The sequence below is a fragment of the Argentina anserina genome, chromosome 4 (assembly GCF_933775445.1).
Source record: "Argentina anserina chromosome 4, drPotAnse1.1, whole genome shotgun sequence".
Lineage (NCBI taxonomy): Eukaryota > Viridiplantae > Streptophyta > Magnoliopsida > Rosales > Rosaceae > Argentina > Argentina anserina.
The window spans coordinates 15,310,434-15,336,250 of NC_065875.1; the positions used below are offsets into that span (position 1 = coordinate 15,310,434).

General features: G+C 37.4%; 2 protein-coding genes across 3 annotated transcripts; one reads left to right on the forward strand and one right to left on the reverse strand.

Annotated features, from left to right (window-relative positions):
• The first annotated feature begins 3,141 nt into the window (after positions 1–3,141).
• Positions 3,142–7,121, forward strand: LOC126790627 (probable 1-deoxy-D-xylulose-5-phosphate synthase, chloroplastic). 2 transcript variants are annotated; one of them, XM_050516946.1, is made up of 11 exons: positions 3,142–3,423; positions 3,456–3,593; positions 3,848–3,976; positions 4,088–4,252; positions 4,361–4,511; positions 4,754–5,025; positions 5,136–5,409; positions 5,523–5,834; positions 5,974–6,251; positions 6,341–6,625; positions 6,722–7,121. In XM_050516946.1, the coding sequence occupies exons 2-11, from the start codon at positions 3,480–3,482 to the stop codon at positions 6,869–6,871; spliced, it is 2,130 nt and encodes a 709-aa protein (XP_050372903.1). In that variant the 5' UTR covers positions 3,142–3,423; positions 3,456–3,479; the 3' UTR covers positions 6,872–7,121. The 2 variants fall into 2 exon arrangements, with proteins under 2 accessions (XP_050372903.1, XP_050372904.1); XM_050516947.1 differs by lacking the exon at positions 3,142–3,423 and having other exon boundaries at positions 3,447–3,593.
• A 7,486-nt stretch (positions 7,122–14,607) lies between these two features.
• LOC126791932 (heavy metal-associated isoprenylated plant protein 19) lies at positions 14,608–25,481 on the reverse strand. Its single transcript, XM_050518435.1, is given in 4 exon segments — positions 14,608–14,720; positions 25,029–25,175; positions 25,279–25,360; positions 25,440–25,481. Coding segments are annotated over 4 exon segments (375 nt in total). The 5' UTR covers positions 25,473–25,481.
• Positions 25,482–25,817: the final 336 nt, after the last annotated feature.

Below are 25,817 nucleotides of genomic sequence, written 5' to 3' on the forward strand. Positions count from 1 at the left end.
GTAGTGTGACAACGGGTGTGACATGTATTGTGACAAGTATTGTGATAGGGGGTGTGATAGGTAGTGTAACAACGGATGTGACAGTGGTTGTGACATGTAGTGTGACAAGAGTTGTGACATGTAATGTGACAGCGGGTGTGACAACATGTGTGACATGCCGAGAGGAAATATCTAAATATGTGAAATGATGTTAAAATTCAAAGGAGATTGGTATGAATATGCTCAGAATGAAGAGAATATATAGAATTTAAGAGAGATTTGGGAGCCTTGAGCTCTGATTTCGCAAGAATAGCTTGGAGCACCACCATAGAAGGTGGCAGCCCCTTGTGAGGGTTTCTGCGCCTTGCACGGTGGCCGGTTCAGAGTGGGTATAGTATCAAATGAAAGAAGGGAGAAAGATCTTTTCAACGGTACCAACCACGTTCAAATTCATCGTTGGACGATAAAGTTATGGCCGAAATTAGAAGAATAAAGAAAAAGAAGGAGAAGATGAAGAAGAAGGGTAAAACAGTCCGGAATTTTTTTAAAGTGACTAATTTCTTATTTTGGTTCTAAGCTTATTGACTATTTTATATTTTCTAGTCAATTGAGATGATTTTTTTATAATAGGAAAATAAGTGCTGACCTTTTTATAATTTATCATGGGAAATGATACATTTTTCTAATTTGCCTTAAATTAAATCATTTTATGCAATTTGATATCCCATTTTAGGATTTTTTAGAAATAAATATAAAAGAATAATTATCTACATTTGTATTTTAAAAGAGATAAGTTAAGAATTATTTCGCTTCTTGTATTTGTTATATGTTTGTTTTGGTAATTTCATATACATTGATTAAATCAAAACTATCTAGGAAAAAAGAAGGTTTAAGTGTCATTTTAAGAGGTATGAATAGAAGCTCCTAACATTTAATAGATTAAAATAATCCTGATTCCATCAACCTAAATAAAAACTAAACATGCCATCAACCTAAATAAAAAACCACAATCCTGATTCAATGTTAATTTACCCAATCCTAACAAAAATTGGTTGAGATTATTCCATGATTAAAGCTCAATTTATTGATATCTTCATTATAGGTAATTTATTATTACTAAAATTACATAAATATTTGTTTGTCTCCATCATACTTATTATAATATATCTGACTAATAGGAGTCGTTTGAAGATATACTTAACCTCTAGGAGTTAGGTAAAATACATAACATAAAAGATTTATGTAAAACACTTGAATTATGTGTATGAGTTTTTTGAATACCTTGATAAGAGGTGTATTGCTTTAGATACCTACAAAAAAGACAACATTATTTAGGAAAAAAATGAGTACTTTACGATAAAAGATTTTTTAGCATAAGAAAATATACCTACAAGGAAGACAACATTGTCTTGTTTAAAATAAGAAAATATACCTATAAGAAAGACAATATTATCTAGGAAAAAGATGAGTATCGTACGATGAGAAACTTTTAGTATAAGAAAATATACATACGAGGAAGACAATATCGTCTTGTTTAAAATAAGAAAATATACATATAAGAAAAACAACATAATCTAGAAAAAATATGAATACCTTACGATGAGGAATTTTTAGCATAAAAAAAATATACATACAAGAAATACAACATTGTCTTGTTTAAATATACTTATAAGGAAGACAATATTATCTAAGAATAAGAAAATATACCTATAAGAAAGATAACAAATATCTAGTAAAAAGATGAGTACCTTACAATGAGGAATTTTTAGTATAAGAAAATATACCTACAAGGAAGACAATATTGTCTTATTTAAATATAAGTATAAGGAACACGACATTATCTAGAAAAAAGAGGAGTACCTTACGATCATGAACTTTTAACATAATATATAAAGTACTTACAAATCATTTTACATTTCTTAATCTCAAATCTCCCAAGTTTTTCTTCTCTTTCAATCATCTTTCTTCAACTATGACTAGGAGGGTAGGCGAGAAGTACCATGCATGATTGGCCTCGTCTTGCATCTCTCATTCTCAATATTATGCGGTAACGTTTGGTTTTATTGAGAAAAATATGTATGGAATTCTTTCAAAAGAGACTACCTACATATAATAAAGATAAGAACTATAGATCAATTTGTGTTAGAAATAAAATTAGTATATATATAGAATGTGTGTTCATGTCAGTAACATAAATAAGGATTATATAAGGAATAAAAATTGATTAATAGTAACTACTTAAGAGATGTTTTCCTTATTTAACCAGAAGTGCAAAACAGTGAAGCCAGCCAACGAAAAAAATGAATTTATAGATACAAACCTATAAGAAATATTGAAATAATTCATTTGGTTGTAGATTTAAAAATTATTTAGGTGTGGGGTTAACTTTAAATAAGGCTCTAAAAATGGATTTATGTCTAATTTTCTCTAAAAAACACAACATGTTGATTTTAACTTCTAAGTTATATGAGATGTTATTTTGTCCGTACAATAACAAAATGCATAAACATTTTTACCAAAAAAAAATCTCATTTGAAATTGTAATGTGGTGTTACAAACTAGTTCTTTTATTTCAATGACTATCTTTAATGATTACACATTTTCTGTACAACAATAATATATCTTTCTTACACAAAATTTTCTCGTTTAGAATTCTAACGAACTAGATTCTTCTTTTGCCATGCACGTACTACTTCCTTTGGCCGTTATATTTTGTTATTATTCAAGATTTTCTCGTTAAGATGCGTTAAGAACCCTAACGAACTACGTTCTTCTTTCCACATTCATTTCCCCTTTAATAGTTATTATATAAATAATTATTGTACTCGAGATTTTCTCGTTAAGAGTACATAAACATACTCATAAAATTAGAATATAATGACTAGAAGTCAAAAATGAAAAAAGGAAAAATTTTCATTACATCAATACTGATGAGATGGCAAAGAGTGGTGTTGCCACATCAGCCACACCTGTTGGTAATTTGAAAAAATAAGTTGGTGTATTGCTGTATTGATGCCTATCATAAATCTATCCTCTTGTGATTTCCCCTGACGTGGCCCAATGATTGAGCACATGCAAACCTTGATCCTCAGACATCGGTGTTGGCCATTACAGGTATGGAAGGAAGGCCCTTCCCCTGGCTCTCTTCATTTTTGAACTTCCATTGCCAATTGGAGACTAAACTTTACCAGCTACCACACATTTCCCACACACCTCAAGTTCCATAACGCATTTCGGTTTCTCTCTTTCACTGTATATTTTATGTAACCTCCACTGACATCTTCACACCTTTCATCACCACCATCTCTGTTCCTCAGTGGAAACAAACAACATCCGCTCTTCCTTATAAACCCCCCTCAATCCTCATCCATTTCCTCACTTCTCATCTCTTCTGGGTCCTTCTCCTCTTTCTCTAAGCTTTCAGCTTTCAAGCTCTCTCTCTCTCTCTCTCTCTCTCTCTCTCTCTCTCTCTCTCCCTCCTTGCTGTTCTGCTACATGCAATGGCTCTCAGCACATTCTCCATCCCAGCTCAAAAACCCACCTCCAACCTCTCATCCCATTTCTCTATTGGACCAGCTCTGCCATCTCATCACCAGCAGAAGCTCTTCAATCAGGTGAGCAGAGTTCATCTTTCTTTTGTGAATTCAACAAAACCCAACTCATTGCATGGATGAAATCAGTCGAGAAAACTGGGTTCTTCTTGATTTTGGTTTTCATGATTCAATTTCATTGTTCTAATGAAGTTTTTGAGATTCTTGTTTGAAAAAAAAAAATTCAGAGTCTTGTAGAAACTGAACACAAGCTGTTTGCTCAAAGATAAGATCGTATGTTAATGGAATGTCGTTTTGTTGTTATGTGAAACATGCAGGGGAAGAAAAGGCCAATTGGGATATGTGCTTCACTGTCGGAGAGTGGAGAGTATCACTCACAGCGACCACCCACTCCTCTCTTGGACACTGTCAACTATCCAATTCACATGAAAAACCTCTCTGTCAAGGTAAATACAGACATAACTGAAAGCCTATCTAGTAAATGTAACTTGATAACTGTATTTGTCTTTGCATAGGATTTTTAGTTTAGTCTGTTTATGTTAATCTGTTGATTGCAGGAGCTCAAACAATTAGCTGATGAGCTGAGGTCTGATGTCATCTTCAATGTTTCGAAAACCGGAGGTCACCTAGGCTCCAGCCTTGGTGTTGTGGAGCTCACTGTGGCTCTTCACTATGTGTTCAATGCTCCTCAGGATAAGATTCTGTGGGATGTTGGTCATCAGGTTGGTAATCTTAATGCTTCTTTAATTTCAAGATTTTACCAATATTGAAAAACATTGGACTAATTTATTTTTCGATACTTCATTGTAAACTTCTGTTTTGATTACCAGTCTTACCCACATAAAATCTTAACTGGGAGAAGATATATGATGCATACTATGAGGCAGACCAATGGGTTAGCTGGTTTCACTAAACGATCTGAGAGTGAATATGATTGCTTTGGCACTGGTCACAGTTCTACTACTATCTCAGCTGGCTTGGGTAACTATTTCTAATCAATTAACATTTAATTGTCTATATAGGAGATAAGCATATGCATTGATGTATTTTTGTGTCATGGATAAATTCAGAATGTAGCATGTTATTATCACTCATACAACCACTATGGCCTTTTATCTGATATCCACTATCTTGTAATTGAATACCGAATATGTTGTCTCAGTTCAAATGACTAGATATCATGTTCTTTGGTTATAACTGGTTGGATGTTGATGCTCATACAGGAATGGCCGTAGGGAGAGATCTAAAGGGAAAACAGAATCATGTAGTTGCTGTTATCGGTGATGGTGCCATGACAGCAGGGCAAGCTTATGAAGCGATGAACAATGCGGGTTACCTCGATTCCGACATGATTATCGTTCTCAACGATAATAAACAGGTTTCATTACCTACTGCCAATCTCGATGGACCTATACCTCCTGTAGGAGCCTTAAGCAGTGCTCTGAGTAAGCTACAATCGAACAGGCCACTTAGAGAATTAAGAGAAGTTGCTAAAGTAAGTATATTTACAATTTAGAATCCCAATTAATATTTATGATAATATAGGCTGACATTTTAATTGTCTATCTTGTCATATGGTTTAACTTTAATCTGATTTTATTACAGGGAGTTACAAAACAAATTGGTGGTTCTGTGCATGAACTGGCAGCAAAAGTTGATGAGTATGCTCGTGGAATGATCAGTGGTTCTGGCTCGACACTGTTTGAAGAGCTTGGACTATATTATATAGGTCCAGTCGATGGTCACAATGTGGATGACCTCATAGCAATTTTGCAAGAGGTTAAAGCAACACAAACAACAGGTCCTGTCCTGATCCACCTTATCACTGAGAAAGGTCGGGGATATCCATATGCAGAGAAGGCTGCCGACAAGTACCATGGTAAATGCAGAATGTCATAGATATAGTTCAGGTTTCATTGTAGGTATGGTCTACAAACGCATCACCATAGTCTATCAAAGATGACTAAATTAGTTTTGTTTTTGCTTTGGCAGGAGTGGCCAAGTTTGATCCTGCGACCGGAAAGCAGTTTAAAGCCACTGCTAGCACACAGTCATACACAACATACTTTGCAGAGGCTTTGATAGCAGAAGCTGAAGTGGATAGAAATATTGTGGCAATCCATGCTGCAATGGGAGGTGGAACAGGCATGAATCTCTTCCAACGCTGTTTTCCAACAAGATGCTTTGATGTTGGAATAGCAGAACAGCATGCTGTTACTTTTGCTGCTGGTCTTGCCTGTGAAGGCCTAAAACCTTTCTGTGCAATTTACTCATCTTTCTTACAGAGGGCTTATGACCAGGCAAGTCAAACTACCTTTCAATCTTCAGCTTGAAATATCATAATCTGTTAGATATATCATGGTTTTATTTCTTGATACTTGCTTCATCAGTAAAAGATTGTTAACTTACAAAATGGTGTCTTTTGGGTTCATGCCACAGGTAGTCCATGATGTGGATTTGCAGAAACTGCCTGTGAGATTTGCTATGGATAGAGCTGGACTTGTTGGAGCCGATGGCCCCACACATTGTGGGGCTTTTGATGTTACTTTTATGGCATGCCTCCCTAATATGGTGGTCATGGCTCCTTCTGATGAGGCTGAACTTTTCCATATGGTAGCCACTGCTGCTGCGATTGATGATCGTCCAAGTTGTTTCCGGTACCCAAGAGGAAATGGGATTGGTGTAGAGATGCCAACAGGAAATAAAGGCACTCCTCTGGAGGTGACTATCAACGGTCTCTGTTATTAAATTACCTATACATTCTCCTGATATTACATTACAAATTAATTACATTTGGCGTTGTCACGCAGGTAGGAAAAGGAAGAATATTAATTGAAGGGGAAAGAGTTGCCCTCTTGGGCTATGGATCAGCCGTTCAGACATGTTTGGCTGCATCAACTTTGGTGGAACCTCTAGGTTTGCATTTGACGGTCGCTGATGCACGATTTTGCAAACCACTAGATCATGCTCTAATTCGCAAGCTTGCGAAATCACATGAGTATCTGATTACTGTGGAAGAAGGATCCATTGGAGGCTTTGGTTCTCATGTTGTTCAGTTCCTGGCACTTGACGGCCTTTTGGATGGCAAACTGAAGGTATGAATCTATAGTTATGTAATCCTAACAAAAATGATATATCAAAACTTGCAGTAGTATTGAGCGCATTTTATACTCATTGTTAATAACTTGCAGTGGAGACCTCTGGTTCTGCCAGATCGGTACATTGACCACGGTGCCCCAGCTGATCAGTTGGTTGATGCCGGGCTCAGTCCTGCCCATATTGCAGCAACAGTATTGAATATGCTCGGACAAACAAGAGAGGCACTGCAGGTAATGTCATGAAGAGAATAAAGTGAGACCTCTCGGGTTCTACATTTTTACATTTACATCTGTATAAAAGTAGGGGCATTTATCAGTAAAGAATAGCATTAGTTGACGCCAACTTAAACAATTTTCTTACATCATTTAGCAGTTTAGCAGCTCCAACTAGTTGAAGTCACAAACAGTTTAGTGTCCTATAAATGCAGTTTATGCAGGAATGAGTTAGTAGACTAGAAGGGAGCTCGTGTCTTTCACATTGGTGTCAACTTATGTGTATGTTATGAACTGTTTGGCAATCCAATTCTAAGTTCTCAAATACTTGTTCAAGTCTTTGCCTTTTATTTCTCTCCTAGTTTGGGGGGAAGAATCCCATCATCAGTGTTGCACAACTTGGTGATATATACTGAGCATAATATATGCCTTTCTGCCCTTGCGTGCACCATAGAATATATATAAATTTTAGGTAAAGTTTGTGTTTTTAACCATAAGAAAAGTTAGTTTTTCACTGTCCTCAATTATATGATAAATTCATAATAAAAAAATAAAGGGTTTTATCAGCATTTACCAGCAATAAAAGTTCTTTGCTTCTAGATTGTACTCAAAATAAATTAGAAACAAACAGAACAAAAGAGCTGGTGCATCTGTTTTAAAGTCTTGGTTGATAAAAAATCAGTTATTGTTTTTGGTTATTTAGAAAATAATTTGTTTAGTTATTTATGTTGAAGGAAAAACACCATTAGTGTGCCTTCGTTAATGCAAATAAAGGAATAAGTTAATGACGTTTATGGTCAACGGATGTAACGGATCAATCACCATTATGTAGCCTTAATTACCATTTATTTCTATTGTAATCTTGACCCTTATATAAAGGGGATTATCAATGAGATGAGTAGATCATTCTATTTTCTCTACAACACGTTATCAGCACGTGGCTTTAACCATTGAGTTTTTCAAAGAAAAGGAGAGAGAGATCAAAACCCTAGCAAAATTCTGTCGCAGCCCTTCAGCCTGCACAACCTTTATTCTGACACATTATATTCATCCAACCTAAAGTGGGGGCAACGAGATTGATACCTAAGCAACAAGACTTGGGAGCTCAAACCGCAGCCGCATGAGCGAATGGGGGCATCACAAATTTCCAAACGATAAGAAAATTCTTATGCTCTTTTACTGCTTGAAGTTCTTATATATAATTGAATATTGACGACTTGTTAATTATTTATCCCAAGTATATAGCTAGGGCACAACATGATCAAGCTATTAAACCATAATTCACCTGATGACGAGATCCATCGGCGCCGCATGCCACCCTCCTTCTCACTGCGTTGATCCCACCCACGCACTCGACCTGGATCTGTCGATCCCACCAATGTGCTCGACCCGGATCTACTCAATCCGATCCACAAAAAAAAAGGATTTTTTTTGGGAAATCAGAATTTACTAAAGTGGTAAACTAAAAGGTAATTTAAAAAATTATCACATAGTGATTTTTAATTCACTATTTCATTATTTATGTTTTACCAAAATAGTATACAGTAATTATGCAATTTACCATTAATTATTTCATGTTTTGTTGTCAACTTACCACTTATTGTTATGGTAAGTTAAATATATATATATACGGTCCCTATCCAGAGTGAAGCTTCACTCTGAAATTTCAGAGTGAAGTTCCAATTTTGGCACACTTTTCGGTCAAATGTTTTCAGCATAATCGATTCAATATTTAGGTATGTTATTCAAGATCATCTCTACAAAATTTCATCTAATTCGGACATCGTTAAGGTATTGAAATTAGATTAAATCAATGAATGAATTAAAACTGTTCAACGTGAACTGTTCGTGTAAATCTCAATTTTGAAAGCTCAAATCATTGTCAAATTGGATGAAATTTTGTATAGATGATCTTGAATAGCATACCTAAATATTGAATCGCTTATGCTGAAAAAATTTGACCGAAAAATGTGCCAAAATTGGAACTTAACTCTGAAATTTCAGAGTGAAGCTTCACTCTGGATAGGGACTGTATATATATATATATATATATATATATATATATGATTAAATGTGACCTAATCATATAATTCTAATTGTTTTGTATGTAACGTATCACTTACACTACGACGATTAATGCGAGAAATGCGATGATCCAATCGACAATGAAGCAACATGGAATTATGAGATCAAGAATCGCTTAATATGCGGTTTATATGGCAAACTCACATGCAAGTAAGATCTCAATTATATTTCTTGCTTATAGCATTTCATTCATATAAATGAAATTATATATGTTATATGAGTACAGTACTCTCTAAATATTATTCATGTTATATGCTATGCTTTTTATCAAAATTTAATTACTTAGCATGTCATTAAATCGTGATGCTATGATTTAAATTTTTAAGCATTATATATTTATACATGGTCATTGGCATGTATCATGAATACGATAAATGCCTAAATCTTGCTAAATTACTTAACCATGTTAAATGATATGCTCTATTTGTTACATATGCTATGTTTATATAATTTTTATAATTATGGTATTTAGCATATGATATGAGCATTGTCATGATAATGAAATTTCATGATAATTTAATAATTCCAAAACAAAGAGAGGACAAACATATTCTTGTGATAAAATATTTTCATGAATCATCGAAAAATACGACCATTTCAATTCTTGGTCTTGCAATCCGATTTGAATTTCTTGGAAATTAATTAAATTGTATATCTTTACTGTGATAAAGCAACTTCATAAAGCTCCAAAGTGACCATAATATATTTTGGTATGTTTAATTTTCGTGTAAGTCTATTTAGACTTTTAGACTGCGAAACTAATAAGTCTCGTACTCTATTTACAGTTGGTTAAACCAACACAACATATATTGGACTCTAAAGAATTTGAGTACCAACCTTCCCTACAAGCCAACCAAGGCTCAACCATGATCAAATTATGCAAACATGTTTTCCTACACGTAACTTGGAAGCATATTTAAAATCTTGTATGACAAAGAATTGTCTCTCAAGACAAAGAAATGTTTTTCAGAAAAAAAAGAGAGAGAAAAAAAATTCTCAAAACAAACTCTAGATAATAATGAAGAAATAACCCTAAAGCAAAGGGAAACTATTATGAACATGTAGGTTCATACAAACCGATCCATGACAATTGATAACAATGTACCGTTTAAAAAATGCATCGGAGATATGATATGAGCAATGGAATGCTCTCTTACAAAAAGAGTATAGAATAATAAGAGTACGACAATTTGAAAAAGTATATTCAATATCAAACTACGAGGAGAAACCTCCTCAATTTTAAGAGCGACACAAATCAATGTCAATTCAAATTGTTTCAGACTTCGATTACAGTCTGTCACTGATTTTTCAAGATATACTTGAAATGACTATTATATATGCTTAAAATTTCGTTATGATATACAACCAAAGTTATGAATTTTTCTCAATGAATTGAGAATATTCGAATATTAATTGAGATATACACATGTTTGATTTTAGGTTTCGATTTTTAATATTTGACTTTGCGAAGTAACGCATAAAGTAAAATAACTTCACAAAATATTAGTATGACATGAATAACTGAATGCAAAGAAATACATCATGCGATCCCCACAGTAGTAGTACTGAAGAATAATCGTACTATATCCATGAGTATAAATAATAATATTAATAATGATCGCTAATTATAATCCTTCGGGATTCATAATGTACATACATGATGGAATGGAAATATTGTTTTACGATACTATCAAATACTCTAAAGCATTTGAGTTAATATTCCATTTTTATGTCTTAACTATATACCTCATTGACATCTTATGTAACAAGAGCCAACAACAGAGAATCAGACCTTTAAATGTTTGGAGTATTTATGTCAACGACTATTTCATGTGAAAATAATAAGTGAGATTACAATTTACTTCTTTTTGCACTATCTCTAATGACTACGGATGTAACCGAATATTAGAGAAGTTCATATGTCCATTTAGCAAGTATATATGAATCTGCTTAATAAATCCAACACGTCAAAAGAAATTGACCTTCAGGATTTTGGCATATTTGGGCTTTGACACGATTTACTGGGATACCCAGGTCGTGCTATATGTGTTCATATATGAAAGAAGTTACACCAGAACACTCATATTTTTTGGATAAAATAGAAGTAAGAACTAAGGAAACAAAGTACTGTCAAAATCCTTAAATTTATTTTTATAGAGGAATTGAAGATGTAATTTCATCCCCAGATTTCGTCGCTCCCCTAAGATGGAACAATGATATTTTTGATGCATAAGTATATGCACTAACACCATATTATGCTTCTTATATCCATTGTGATTAGGTATGTAAAGCTAATCATTCAAATCTTATCAATTTTTTGAAAAGAAATTTGGATTGAGATCATCCTATGCAAAATACGTGTATTCTCACTGTGCTCAAGGATTGAATCCACTGACAATTATGTGGATTAATTCAACCAACTTGCCGACACTTTAAATAATTTATGGTGTTGGTTGATGTGTCGACACGCTGGTCATATGTCATCACACCATTCACTACTAAAACTAATGTTACTTATGCTAGTTACAAACCCACTTGGTCTCACAGAAAATGACTAAAGTACTAGTCTTGATATTGGTAAATGGTAATACGCACCAATTTTTCCGTTTAGGGTAATGTAATTTTTACATAAACAACTTATTACTCACTAGTTTTTTGGCTATCACCTTAATCATTGTAAAAGGAATTATAATCGATAACATCAAAGGATCGAAATACTTGAGCTCGCCAGGATTGACACGGATCTACAATCCTTGAGCTCAACTAGATTAACCTACGTGCCAAATTGCGACGCCACATCGCATAATGGTGAATCCAACTAACGTGAGTAAATGTTCTTATGGAATATAGCAACTTTGACAAGGCGATCTCTTTTTCCGCTAGATATGTGGAATATCACTTTGATGAGACAGTCTTCCTATCGTTAGGGGGAGATAAGAACAAAGAATGTTCAAGTGGAACGACAGAAATTGTCATGGTTTGTCCCCACTGTGTCTCATCTTAATCCTCACTATTGCACAAGTGATGAGATAACATATATTAGCTGCAAATAGGCTTGCAAGAAGAGGACATGACGCCACCCAAAAGGAATTGGGCATTGCGTTGCCACCATAGATGGTGGCATGTTGGCACCATAAAGTGGCATAAATGGTGTCATAGGCCGTGGCTCTCCAAGGAAGAGGGGGAGACCACCTGATGTTCGATATATACACGATTAAGGGAAGAAAGCGAGTTTGGCACAATTGGATCCATTGATCCATAATCTCAAATCCGCCTCATAAGAATTCTTGGATTTTGGTTATCACTGGGGGACGCCTCAGATTTTAGAACAAATCCTTGAATGTATAGAGATCTCTACCAAATACAAACCACATGAGGATGTAGGATATTGAGTCTTCATATCGAACCATACTTCGTTGAGAAATAACAACGTAGTAATTTTGGCCCAATGGAAAGAAGTGATCCAGCATGAACTAAAGTTCACTAACAAAGAGATATGTATTTGGGCAGGTGAAGCCGACACCGCAAGTGTAAACCCTATCATATATCTTTGTTAGGATGCGTATGAGAATTAAGAGTATAGACTCACCTTATGGCGCAAGGTCTCTCACAAACGCACTGGAATCGACTACGAGGAAATATTCTCTTGTAATGAACCATAAAGAGATATTCTCGTAATAGAAGTCATTGCACTCCACTACCTTATCAGTTTGGTAGTTTCTGAAAAACTGACAAATGCAGCTTATGAATGATGAAATAAGGTATCTCTATGGGGATCGAAATTAATAGATATACATGAAAGTCATAGAACAAACTTTATCCACCCAATAAATGGTTCTAGATCACGTAGCGTTACAAAAGGAATTGAAACGTTCACGAAGTAAAATACTTGATTATGAATAGGGATCAGATGTGTTATGTCATTGAGTATTCAATATGGATTTGTAGAGTCTTTTGATGAACTAAAAAGATGTCGCCATTACAAATCCTAAGTCGAGAATGAAAAAGATCATTGGGAAGACACAGTCTCAAAATGAATCTTGAGGACTGTAATATTGATGATTAAACCATCAATCGGCATTTAAGCACTCTAAAGGTTAAAAATGTGGCTTCCATAGCTCCCATGATCAGTCGAAGTCTTTAAAGATATATCCGTTTTCGTCTAAATGAAAGATGACGAATAAGTGTCAGGAAATGAGATTCCATATACAAGTGCAAAGACGCATTATTGCACTTAATACAATATACTTGACTCGACCTCTCATTCGTTGTATAGCTTAGCGCTCACGCAACAACAATACCTAAAGGTTTAGGTTTATAGTCCCTATAAAGAAAAAAGAAAACGACATTATTAGAATGAATTCTATTCATGTCGTTACACATTTGGCGTAAAGAAATACGTACCAAATAAGATGCATAATAAAATATGTAAAAGTTATCAAAACTCTCATGATTAATGTAAAGATCAGGGGGAGGTGCAGACATCAGGGGGAGTCTAGCACATATATGTTAATCTTAAATGTAATAAATGCGTTGTGCTCTTTTCTCCTTCGACCAAAGTTTTATTTTCTCCCATTGGGTTTTGTTACTTGGCAATGTTTTTAATGAGGCAACATCTTATGTACCATTATATTTTTAAACTCGGCACAAAGGGGAGTGTTGAAGGAAAAACATCATTAGTGTGCCTTCGTTAATGCAAATAAAGGAATAAGTTAATGACGTTTATGGTCAACGGATGTAACGGATCAATCACCATTATGTAGTCTTAATTACCATTGTAATTACAATTTATTTCTATTGTAATCTTGACCCCTATATAAAGGGGATTATCAATGAGATGATTAAATCATTCTATTTTCTCTACAACAATTTAAGATTTTTCATTAATTTTTATACTAATTTTTATTTAAGATAAAATTGAATAACCCTTTGATTGTGAATTTGCCACATAGCAGAACTGCGATATGGTGGAGTGAACAAGCCCATCTATTTCATGTTGATCAATAAAAGAAAATTAGATGGAAAATCGAAATTGGACGACGAGGGTGCACTTCAAGAATCTGTTTCAACCAAACTTAGATGCATCTCAGGCTTTTTTTTTTGGTAGTAGTTCTAGTGAGGATAGAGTTGTAGGAAAGGTTCAAATAGTATTATCACTATTTTGATATTTTCTGGCATTTTTAATCTAGTAGTGCTTATCATGGTAACACCCTTGGCAATGATGAATGCATGTTGATGATCAAGCACTTGAGATTTTTCTGATACAAATTCCATCTGCTAATTATATATCCATCAGAAGCAAAGAAGTGGGCAGGTCGGCGATGCATCTCCCATTTCACAACATGATGATAGTGGGAGATGGTGACCGGTTGAGACTTGAAAGAGTAGAAATTAGGTTTTGAACTTTTGATATTCCTATTATTGATACCATAGGCCAAGTGGCCTCCAGAAACATGTCAATTCCGTAGGCCAGACCACCGCATGTTGGTTGATACGAAGAGAATCATTTACTTACTAGTCACGACTACGACCGTTCTTGAGAATTCAAGAACTCAAAATTAAACCAACGTCACTACGGAACCAAAATAGTAAATGCATGAAACTACCAATAGTATCTAATCTCAAATCACAAAATGTACATACTTTGGATACTCTTCACAATATGGAACAAGCATTTGGATTCAAGCATTTGGATTCTCATCACTAAACATCATAGGGAATTGTTCACATTCTTTGCAGCAATCAAACATAAGTGGATGAATAATCAATGGTCTCGATAAGTTTCCTTCATCAAGTTTCATTCATCAGACGCATCTGTTCATGTCAGAATTTATTCGTAACATTATTCACGACTTTTCAAGTTTGAACACGTAAGATACGTTGAAAATTCCAAACATCCGCAAAGTTCGCACTTTTCATCGGTTTGACTCCAAGTGAAGAGTTATATATCCAAGGGATGCACTCAAAAGTAAAAGCTTCCTACTCGGCATGCGGAAGACGAAACCATAGCTCATACTTCACGTCCAACTCACGTCAGGGATCTAAGGTCCGAGGGGCACTCATCAAGCTCGGTAGTTTTTTGGGTCAGTAGTATTATTTTCAAGCAAAGGTATACTAACAATCGATCAGGCCGATGAGTTCTGGTCAAAGAAGGGAACGTTATGTAAAGAATGTCGTTTTTTTTTCAATAAAGGACTTATCAATCCCTTAAATTAAAGACTTAGGTCTAGTCAAGTCATTTGGAGGATGTCCTCGTCATGGCCATGCCCATGGTCAAGGTATGGGTAATTAGAGCTAGTCACGGAATTGTGACATCTGTCATCACTTCTGTTGAAACCATACATAGCAGGTTTTGTGAGTAAGAGAAATGTTGGAAAGTAAGCACATGCCCATACTCAAAGAACATAACCCATGCTTCAACAGTAGAGTTCAACCGCCCCAAAAAACCCTATAAAAAAGAGGGTTTGCTTCGTCCATCAGTTTGGGGCTCTCTCCAAGATCTTGGAAGACAGCCAAACTCAAACTTCGTTGATCAACCAAAAATGCGAGAGCCAGGCCCTTAGCAGTGAGCGTTTGGCGAAGCAATGGGAAGAGGTTAACGCGGGACTCCTCGCACAGCGGGAGAGAACTCGACGCTTAGAGCGAAAATTCAATGAGAACAAAGATTCTGAGGAACCCCTGGAGTCGGAAGCGGACGATGAACAGACTAGTGGGCCTGAAGATAGTATGTCAGGGGACTCAGGGCACAAAGAGTCGGAGTCCAAGGATGACCAGAGGCGCCCAAGAGTAAGGAGTCGGGAGCGCAAAGCAGCATCGGAAGGTCGACGTAAGAAATATGCCAACACAACCACTTCAACACCAGAACCATTGACGGCTGAATCCATGGCAGCTTTAGTCAGGCAGGTAGTGGTAGGCGAACTTGGGGTCGTGTACCGACGCATGGATCAGATGGATGAAGGACACCCTACATTACAGACCTTGGTTAAGAGGAGCTTCCGCTCCCATATTCGGATTCCATATTGCACGTCAAGACTTTAAGAATACTAAGTTCCAAAAGATCGATCTTTACGATGGTGGCACCCATACGACCATTTGGACAACTTTCGATGAGCCATGGATGCCAAGAGTGCAACCGAGGCTGACTGGTTCATAGAGCGTTTTATTAAAACGTCTATAATAAATCCTGTAAAACATCATTGTTAGTATAGAATAAGCAGGGATCGTTCAGTCTGGGGAATTGAAGGAACTCTAAACTTTTAGTGTTAACAAATAATGGTGGGTTTGAGATTGATTATTAACTACTAAAATAAAACATAAATTATTATTTAAATGATCGACTTCTCTTTAACAAACTTAAACCAAATTTACCATTATACCACATAATTACAAGTTCGAACCTATCATGCATTCTAATTCGACCAATTACATACTTTTTAGACACCAATACAATTAGAGCCTTAGGGGATCATCTAATCGTGCAAGATTTCAATTAACATTTAGATTGACTTAGGGCCTAATCTAAATTTGCATGCAATCGAATTCAATAACACTTAGAGTAGAAATCAAACAAGATTACATTTAAGCACCAAATCTTTGTTGGAGACATGTTTCATGTATGGCGTCACCCACCATGGTTTCACATGCAAATTTCCAGAATTTTTACCACTTTTAATCAACACAAATCGAACCTACTTAGGGCATGATTCGATTTGTGTCAATATGGTTGATGAATATAACACTCAAACACAATCTTAGGGAATGCATCCAAACACTAAATTCATATGCACATATCTGAAAATTATCTAAAAGTATGAGAAAGATGATTAGAACACAACAATAGAAATACAAACTCATTAATTATAGAAAACCATCAATTCGGCAAAGATCCAAAAATCCAATAAAACAATCTGAAAATTTCGATTCTTAATACAAAACAATAATCCCACACAAACATCATACTACAATCTTTATAGATAAAGTATTGTAAAAAAAATCAAAAACGAACAAACCCGTGGAGATGAGTTGCGAGAATCACACGTTGTAAGAACCTTGGAGGTGTGTCTTCAATGGTGATTTCGGTGGAGATGAAATTTGTATATGGGGGAGAATGGCTTGTTGTTTTGGTGAAGGATGTTTGAGGTAGTATTTTGGTAAAGTTTTGGCTCTTGAATGCAAAGGAGAAGTGTTCTTATTTGAGAGATGAAGTCATGTATATATAGAGGAAAGAATGAGGGTAGTTGCATCTTTCCTCATATTATAATGCAATGCTTTAATCCCTTAAATCATGCCATGTTTTGTTCCCTAAAACATGCCATACTTTAATCCTTAAATCATGTCATGTTTTATTCCCTAAAACATGTCATGTTTTATGCTTTTAATGATCATCTTTAATTGTTGCATGACTTGATTCCATCTCTTTTTCTTTAATTATCTCTTCAATCAAATCTGAAAATAAGAAAATAAAATCATAAGTAAGAGATAATTAGTTTCAAAACCTAACAAGGATTCCTAGTCAAACTAGGACTCTAGACCAATTATGCGTTTTTAACTCATGTAAGCACAAAAATGCATCCAATACCGCCCAAGACTCTTATTACGACTCAATGACTCAATAGTACAACAATAAGGGCTAAGCAAAGTACAAATTGAGGTAAAAACATGTTAAGAACGTCGCACAAAGTACTCCTATCACTGGTGCCGAGCCTTTCCCCAAACATTAAAAGGCTCAGCTCTCAATTGGTTTAGGCGTATCCCAGTAGGTTCCATCCAAAGCTTAAGAGATATGCAGAGGGCATTCCTTGATGAATTTATGATCGTCTCTGACTGGGTCTACACTCCGAACGATCTGACTCTGATACGCCAGCGTCCAGATGAAAATTTGCGTGACCATGTGATCCGCTTCCAAGGAAAGTACCATCGGTGCGAGGGAGCAAACAGAAGATAGCATACACCGCCATGATGGGGGTGTTTCGATCTGAAGCATTTTTCAAGGTTATACAAGACCCACCAGGTTCATTGAAAGCTCTCATGCGAGAAGCAACAAACTATTCAGGGGCATAAAATCTCAATTGCGCACGAAATATGGACATTGAGTCACACCTGTCGTCGGAGCAAAAATATCCAATCATACTGCATTTGTAGCAAAGGCACCAGCAAACGAGCATAAGAAGCCGCGACAACCCAATATTGGGGGAAATGTTGCCATTGTCAAGGTACAGAAAGTATACACCGTTGCTTGGATCAAAAACAGAAATCTTGAATCAAGAAAAATCAAGTATCGAGTCGGCCGCTATCTAATTGTCAATGGATCCCTATACAAACGGGGATACTCCACCCCCTACTTACGATGTGTTACTTTGGATGAAGGAAGGACTATCATGGCAAGCATCCACAAGGGGCATTGTGGAAACCATTCTGGTGCCCGATCTTTGGCTCTAAAGACACTAAGACAAGGATACTATTGGCCAACCATAAATGAAGATGCGAGGTTGATGGTCCAAACTTGTAAGCCATGCCAAAGGAACTCTACAATCCCTCACCAACCAAGAGGATTCTTAACACCAATGTGCTCATCAGTCCCATTCGCAATCTGGGGTGTCGACTTCATCGGACCAATGCCTAGAAGCACTACCAAGGCCACTCACGCGATAGTGTGCGTTGATTATTACACCAAGTGAGCAGAGGTCGAAGCTTTAACAACCATCACCACCCTCCAAACCCAAAAGTTCATCTGGAAAAACATCATTTGTCGCTTTGGAGTCCCGTATGCGTTGGTGATGGACAATGGCAAAACTTGTAAGCCATGCCAAAGGAACTCTACAATCCCTCACCAACCAAGAGGATTCTTAACACCAATGTGCTCATCAGTCCCATTCGCAATCTGGGGTGTCGACTTCATCGGACCAATGCCTAGAAGCACTACCAAGGCCACTCACGCGATAGTGTGCGTTGATTATTACACCAAGTGAGCAGAGGTCGAAGCTTTAACAACCATCACCACCCTCCAAACCCAAAAGTTCATCTGGAAAAACATCATTTGTCGCTTTGGAGTCCCGTATGCGTTGGTGATGGACAATGGCAAACAATTTGACTGTGCATCGTTCCGTGAATTCTGTACAAAGTTAGGAATCAAGATGTGTTATGCAGTGCCATACCACCCACAAGCTAATGGCCAAGTAGAGGCTATAAACTAGATCATCAAAAAAATTATCAAGAAGCGCATTGGTTGAGCCAAGGGAGCATGGGCCGACTTACTGCCCCGGACACTTTGGGCATATAGGACAACGCCGTGCACCTCCACCAAAGAAACACCTTTCTCACTGGCCTATGGCTCAAAAACAATACTTTCGATAGAGTTGAAAACCCTGACTCATCGAGTCAAAACATTTAATGTGGAGAAAAATGATCAACAACTACGTCTCAGTCTAGATCTGCTAGAAGAAAGAGGGAAGACACAAAGGTACGTCGGGCCGCGTACCAACAACGTGTTACCAAATACTACAATAGTAAGGTCAAGGAGCGAAGCTTTCAGGTGGGGGACTTGGTCCTAAAAAAAGTCACGCTCGCCTCAAAAGATAAACTCGCTGGAACTCTCGGTCCTAATTGGGAGGGACCATATTGAGTTGTCAGCATCAATCGTCCGGGAACTTACTCGCTGGCCAACCTATCCGGGAAAAGGCTTGTCTACCCTTGGAACATCCAAAACTTGAAGATCTACCATCACGAATAAGCCGCGCTGGAATTTCACTACGTCATTTTTACTATGAAAGATTCCCTCCATGCACCCTCCTACCTTTGTAGGGAGGAGACTTTACTTGCTTTTATATCTTCGTTTTTGGTGTATCACCCATGTTTACATGGTAGTATACTGGTTCATGTAATGCCATTAACATATCTATCAAGCCTTCAATCTCATAATGTTAGTTGTGTCCATGGTATTTAATTAAGTTAGCAAGCCATAATCGTGTTGAGATCGGAATTTGGAACAATCGGATTAGTTTGATATCATATCCATCACAAATCAAACAATTTGGCAAAGACTCCCGTGCTAAGCATATGATCAATCAATTCTAGTTACGTCAACTCATTACTGATGAACTAGGGTCAATGCCCAGACACAGACCAAACGAGGTACTTGTTTTACACATCTATTAAAATGCAAACAGAAAGAAGAAAAAGTTTGCAAGAACGCAAAGGTATAGCTATCTCAACAAAAGTCTATCTACCCTTGAAGTGATTTAACATGAGAATATATCCTTGTGCGTCAGTAAAACCCTAGAGAGAAACGCACATATAATGATGTGATTTTGTTAGATATTTAGCGTCTTGCGATCAAAAAAGTCGCAAGTCTACCAACCCAAAACGTAAGACTTAAAACAAGGCTAAGTTAATTAGGTGACAAAATATATCTAAGGATGAGCACTACTAGGTCAGCTACTCATCCTCAGACATATCAAGGTTACAGAGAATACCGTAGATGTTTGAGAGTTACTGCCCTATTACAAAAGAGCTAGTTGACCGTCCAAACTAGTAAAATCTAGGGTCACATGTTCGTAATTTATACAAAGTCAAAAGAACTTCAACATAATTAATGAGACCAAACGAGTCTAATCCGTGAGCTTTCAAGGATCAACATCAGTAGCCTGAACCTTCTCACCCACGTAGTCGCCACCCTCAGGGATACCTACTCCTTTTGGGTGCTAGCTATTTCAAGTATTTCGACAGGGAGTTCACCCTCCGACGCCACAATATCCTCATGCCCGCGGATGCCCTCACCATGATCCATGGTACCCACCGCTTAATTGGTAGGCTCATATTTGGGCGTCTTCTCAAGCCTTCAGAATGAACCCATTCCATTCCACCCACGCCAAAGTGCAGCTCGCACAAATTAAGCAAGTCAACATAACCCTTTGAGTAGCTATTCTCTAGAGCCGCCTTTTGGGCGTTTTGGAACTCCTTTGATTCCTGAAATGCCTTCACAATCTCGCTTGGGTCAGTTTCAAGCCTAAGATTAAGCTCCTCAATCTTCTCCTTGAGTCCCCCAACTACCAATGTCAACTCAGTGTTCTTTTTGCACTCATTTGCCATAGCCTTCTCCATGGTCTCAAGCTTCCCCTCAAGTTGGGAAATTTTCTATCCCCTCTCATTCAGAGTATTCTCGCAATTCTCTAGTCTCACCATATCCTTTTTCCTCTGACCCAATTGAGCCTTCATGGACCTAATCTCTTTGTCAGTCAAGACAGCTTGTGAGTCCAACTCTCAGATCCTCTCCGCCATCTTGTCAAGGACTAGATGGTTCTTCAAGACATGCTATCAAGATGACACCAACACAAAAGAGTGTAATTTTCACTTCGTAATACGTTTAGCGCACTAAGTAAAGCAAAAAACGAAAACAAAGAGAGGGATCTTCACCTTATTTTGGAAGTTCTTGGCCCTATCCACTAGGGAAGTAAAGTCACCACAAAGCTCACTCTACACAAATCCACCATTGTAGTCAATTGGGTCGAAAAGCCTGATCAAGTCCTCCACATAATCAAAAAAGAGGTCAGGGACCTCAAGCTGAGTAGGGCGTGGCTTAGTCTTGGTAGGCCGAGGCACCTTCCGTGCATCCTCCATATTCTCATTTTGAGTTTCCCCCCTTATTTTCTTCTTGGTAGACTCCTGCCTATCTAGCTCCTTCCACTCATTTTCCTTTTTTCCCAAAGCTTTCTCGGAAGAACCAGTGGTGGACTTAGGTAGGGACCTTCGAAGTCATAGAGGTGATTCGGCCCTAGTAGGCCGAGACCCAGGCTAGGGCTTGAGACCCTGGTTGAAGGCAGGCCGACTACAATAGGAATCAAAGGCTTTGGAGAGATTCCACCCCTAAAATTCTGACGTTGTTGGAGGATCCTAGCTTTAAGTTCAGGGTCGTTCTTGTCACTCCATGTCTGCAAAAAAAAGGGAGAGAGTTTAGAGGTACAAAGGGTGCACAAGTATTTCAAAGCCTACAATAATTGAACTTAGTATGTTAAATAAAAGGGTGTTGGTAAAAAAACTTACTTCTAGCAGGAAGTGCAATGCCAAGTCTCTCTAGTTTTTCCTTAGTAACAGTGGTCCTGAAATGTCACTCTTCTCTAGGGAGAGTAATCAAGTTCTCGAGCTGCTGTTTCGCGACTCCGTCGAGCTACTTAAGCCTCGACCACTCACCTGTCACAAATAGCGACGTGTTCAGTTAAATAGCAAAATAAAATTTGAAGTGCAAATAATTATTGTGAAACTGCACAACCTGCATCACAAAAGCGATTCTTAATACTTGGAAGTGAGAGTCCATTGCTACCGGCGGTAAGTGACCAATCATTGGCATAAAATCATTTGTTTCTCCAACCTTTGACTAGACGTGGGACGTCAACCACAAGGGGAGGACAATGGGGAACAATGCAATAAAAGCCCTTAATAGGGTCTTTGGAGGCGGTATGGTTCTCTTTCAATTTCAAATGGTGGTAAAGGATTGCTAGCGGCGGTTTACAACCGAACTTGTCTAACCACAGCGTGATTAATGCAATGATCATTTGGTAACCATTGGTATTGATTTGGGCGGGGGCAACACCTAACTCCCTCACCCATTTCTGCAAGGTAGGTTGAAAGGGCAACCTAACGCCTATCTTGAGCATGGCAGGGTACAAAATAACGTACTCTTTTGGGGGGCTGCTAGGTAGTTCATCATTTTCAATTAATTTCAATTAAACTAAGTCGAGAACTTGATAATTCCACTTAAGTTCTCTCAAGACATCGGTGCTAACCTTGGTCATTTCCTGGTCGGCAGTCCATAATGAACGAGTGGCCCTGTAAGCTAACAGTTGCACCCTAGAGGCGCTCATCAATTTTCTAGATATAAGGAGCACCTTATGCTTTTCAATCCTAGATATATTTTCGTCCCCCGGGTTGTTAAGATTGTGACTTTGAGGTTCGTAAGGTAGGGGTCATCATTATCTTCATCTATGAAATTAAAGGAGAGGAGCTACCACTAGATTGCGTTGGAGTTTGGTGGGGCTCATCTTTCACTCTCGAACGTACGTCGGATTCTTCGTCCCTACTAGAGTTAGAAGGTGATTGTTAGGGGGGCTATGCTATATTCACTAGACAATGTAAGATCAGTATCACCATCACTAAAACCTTCCTCTCCACCCGAAGAACCCTCCATAAACCCAAAAGATCTCCAGATCCTTTTTTCCTAAAAAAAATGCAAAAGATTAGGGAACGGGGGGGGGGCTGGAAACGTTTCCACACTGCATCCAAAAGTCTCTAAGTTGCCAACAAACTAGTTAGGAAACTTCTATATGAGCAGAGGTGGTGGTATGAAGTTCAATAATAAAAGAAAAGATGAGGATGAGAACTAAAAACCATAGAAAAATCATAAAAAGAGTTCGGGTGCAAATCTTAAAACCCCGAGCAAGACGGCAATCGGAAAAAGACTTTGCCGATCGGAAGTCACCAAATTAAGATTTGCAACTGTTCTGTAGCACTCTCAGTGGTTCCGCGAAAGACTTCTTGTTTGTATGAAGATAAAGGTGACCACCCGGTTGTTAAAATAAGGAAAGTGAAAATTCAAAAGTTAAGAAAAATGGGATAGTGAAAAAGCTAGTTACGACACGTCAGACTTAGTTAGACTAGGGTTTGTGGTTTAAGAGAATCTCAACCGTTTAGAGGGGCTAAAAATTATGATAAGGACATTTGGCTTGCAACACACGCTCAAGCCATCACTTAGCCTTCCCTAGCTTAATGATTACGTTGAGCATGTGTACTTAACCCAAAAAGTTTCCCACCATTTCTTAAGAAAGAATACTTAAATTCACTTGTGTGGTAACATCTCTCTGACGAAGGTGGGGATACATAACTGGAAACACAAGTGGGTCTCCATTTTTTGAAATCTCTTCACTAGCATTTTTGAAAAGGAAGGAGGGGTGTGCCCTCATGTTAAAAATAAATTGATCTCTGCCATTACTTATTTCCATGAAAACACACTCGTTCATGCATGTATTGAAACACCTTTATGCTCGGTTGTGAAATTTACGTCTACTTTTTTTTGTAAAATTAAAAGTAAGTTTATGATTGTAAATTCCTCAAGGTGAAACTCCCGGTCCGACATTAGAAGTAACGTCGAACATGGAGCTGGGGGCATGTTCATGTCGGAATTTATTCATAACATTAATCACGACATTTCAACTTTGAACATGTAAGATACGTTGAAAAGTCCAAACATCCGTAAAGTTCGCACTTTTCATCAGTTTGACTCCAAGTGAAGAGTTATAGATCCAAGGGATGCACTCAAAAGTATAAGCTTCATACTCGGCATGCGGAAGACGAAACCATAGCTCTTACTTCACGTCCAACTCACGTCAAGGATCTAAGGTTGGAGCGGCACTCATCAAGCTCGGTAGTTTTCTGGGTCAGTAGTATTATTTTCAAGCAAAGGTATACTAGCAATTGATCGGGCTGACGAGTTCCCGTCAAAGAAGGCAACATTATGTAAAGAATGTTGTTTCTTTTTCAATAAAGGACTTACAAACCCCTTAAATTAAGGACTTAGGTCTAGTCAAATCATTTGGAGGATGTCCTCGTCATGGCCATGCCCATGGTCAAGGTATGGGTTTAGAGCTAGTCACAGAATTATGACATCTGTCACCACTTCTGTTGAAACCATACATAGCAGATTTATTGAGTAAGAGAAATGTCAGAAAGTAAGCACATGCCCATACTCGAAGAACATAGCCCATGCTTCCACAGTAGAGTTCAACCACCCCGAAAAACCCTATAAAAGGAGGGTTTGCTTCGTCCATCAAGTAACGAAAAAAAAAGACATTATTCATCTCCTCTTCACTTAAAAGTTCATATTGTTTTTCTCTGACTTTATCATCGGAGCTTTCTAGACTGGCACCATGCCGGTGTCCTTGGTGTGCGAAGGATAGTTCCATCAAGATCCCGCTGCATATATCAACTTGGAGGCCGATCGTGTAAGTGGAATACGACTCGAGTTTGAGCCTGGGCTCCTACCCCACATCTTTCCACGTATTAATTCAACGATTGTTGTTTGACCTTGCTGGAGCAAAACATTTTGCACAAACATCATCTTTTGAGTCTTTTTCTTTGTCATCAATTATCTCTACTTTCTTCTTAATCTTTTTCTACAGTTTCTTCAAAATCTTTTCTGGGTCGGTCTTTCCTGTTACCACAACCTTGTGAGTGTTCATGTCTGTTGCGATCCTCTCCACCCCTAATGAACCCAGAAAAGAAATACAAAAATAAGAGCAAACTAACGATCCGTTAGGGTTTGATTGAAAAGAGAGAGAAAGGGGTGAAAAACGAATATAATGTACCTTTGATCTTCAACAGGGTTTTGGAAACTATTCTTTCACACGCATTGCAGTGCATTGTGACTTTGAATTCTGCAACGAAAACCTACATGGTAAATAAGCGAATCTGTAATTTTTGTAATTCTAATTCGCCATTATATTAGCAATGGAGTAGGAATTCTTACTTTTACTTCTTGCTCATTTTTCTTCTTCCCCATTTGAATAGTTGAATGAGATGGACAATCGTCCATGCAAGGTGAAAAGGGATTTGAAAATGCATATACATGCATGCCTTGAAGAGGTAGTTTCATAACGAGTTTGGTTATAGCAGTTACCAAATGACATTATTTGATGTCGGAAAACTAGCAGTTCGCTAAAATTTGCGCTAAACATAAGAGAAATCTCCATTAGTATAATGGGCCCCTCCTCTCTTTTAGTGTCAACAGCTTCATTAATTTTTTTAAATTTCAAAAGACCTCATTTTTTATGAATAAATTAGTCCATAAAACAAATATGTTGAAAGGGTACAATGGTAAAACAAACACAAAATTAAAATAATATGA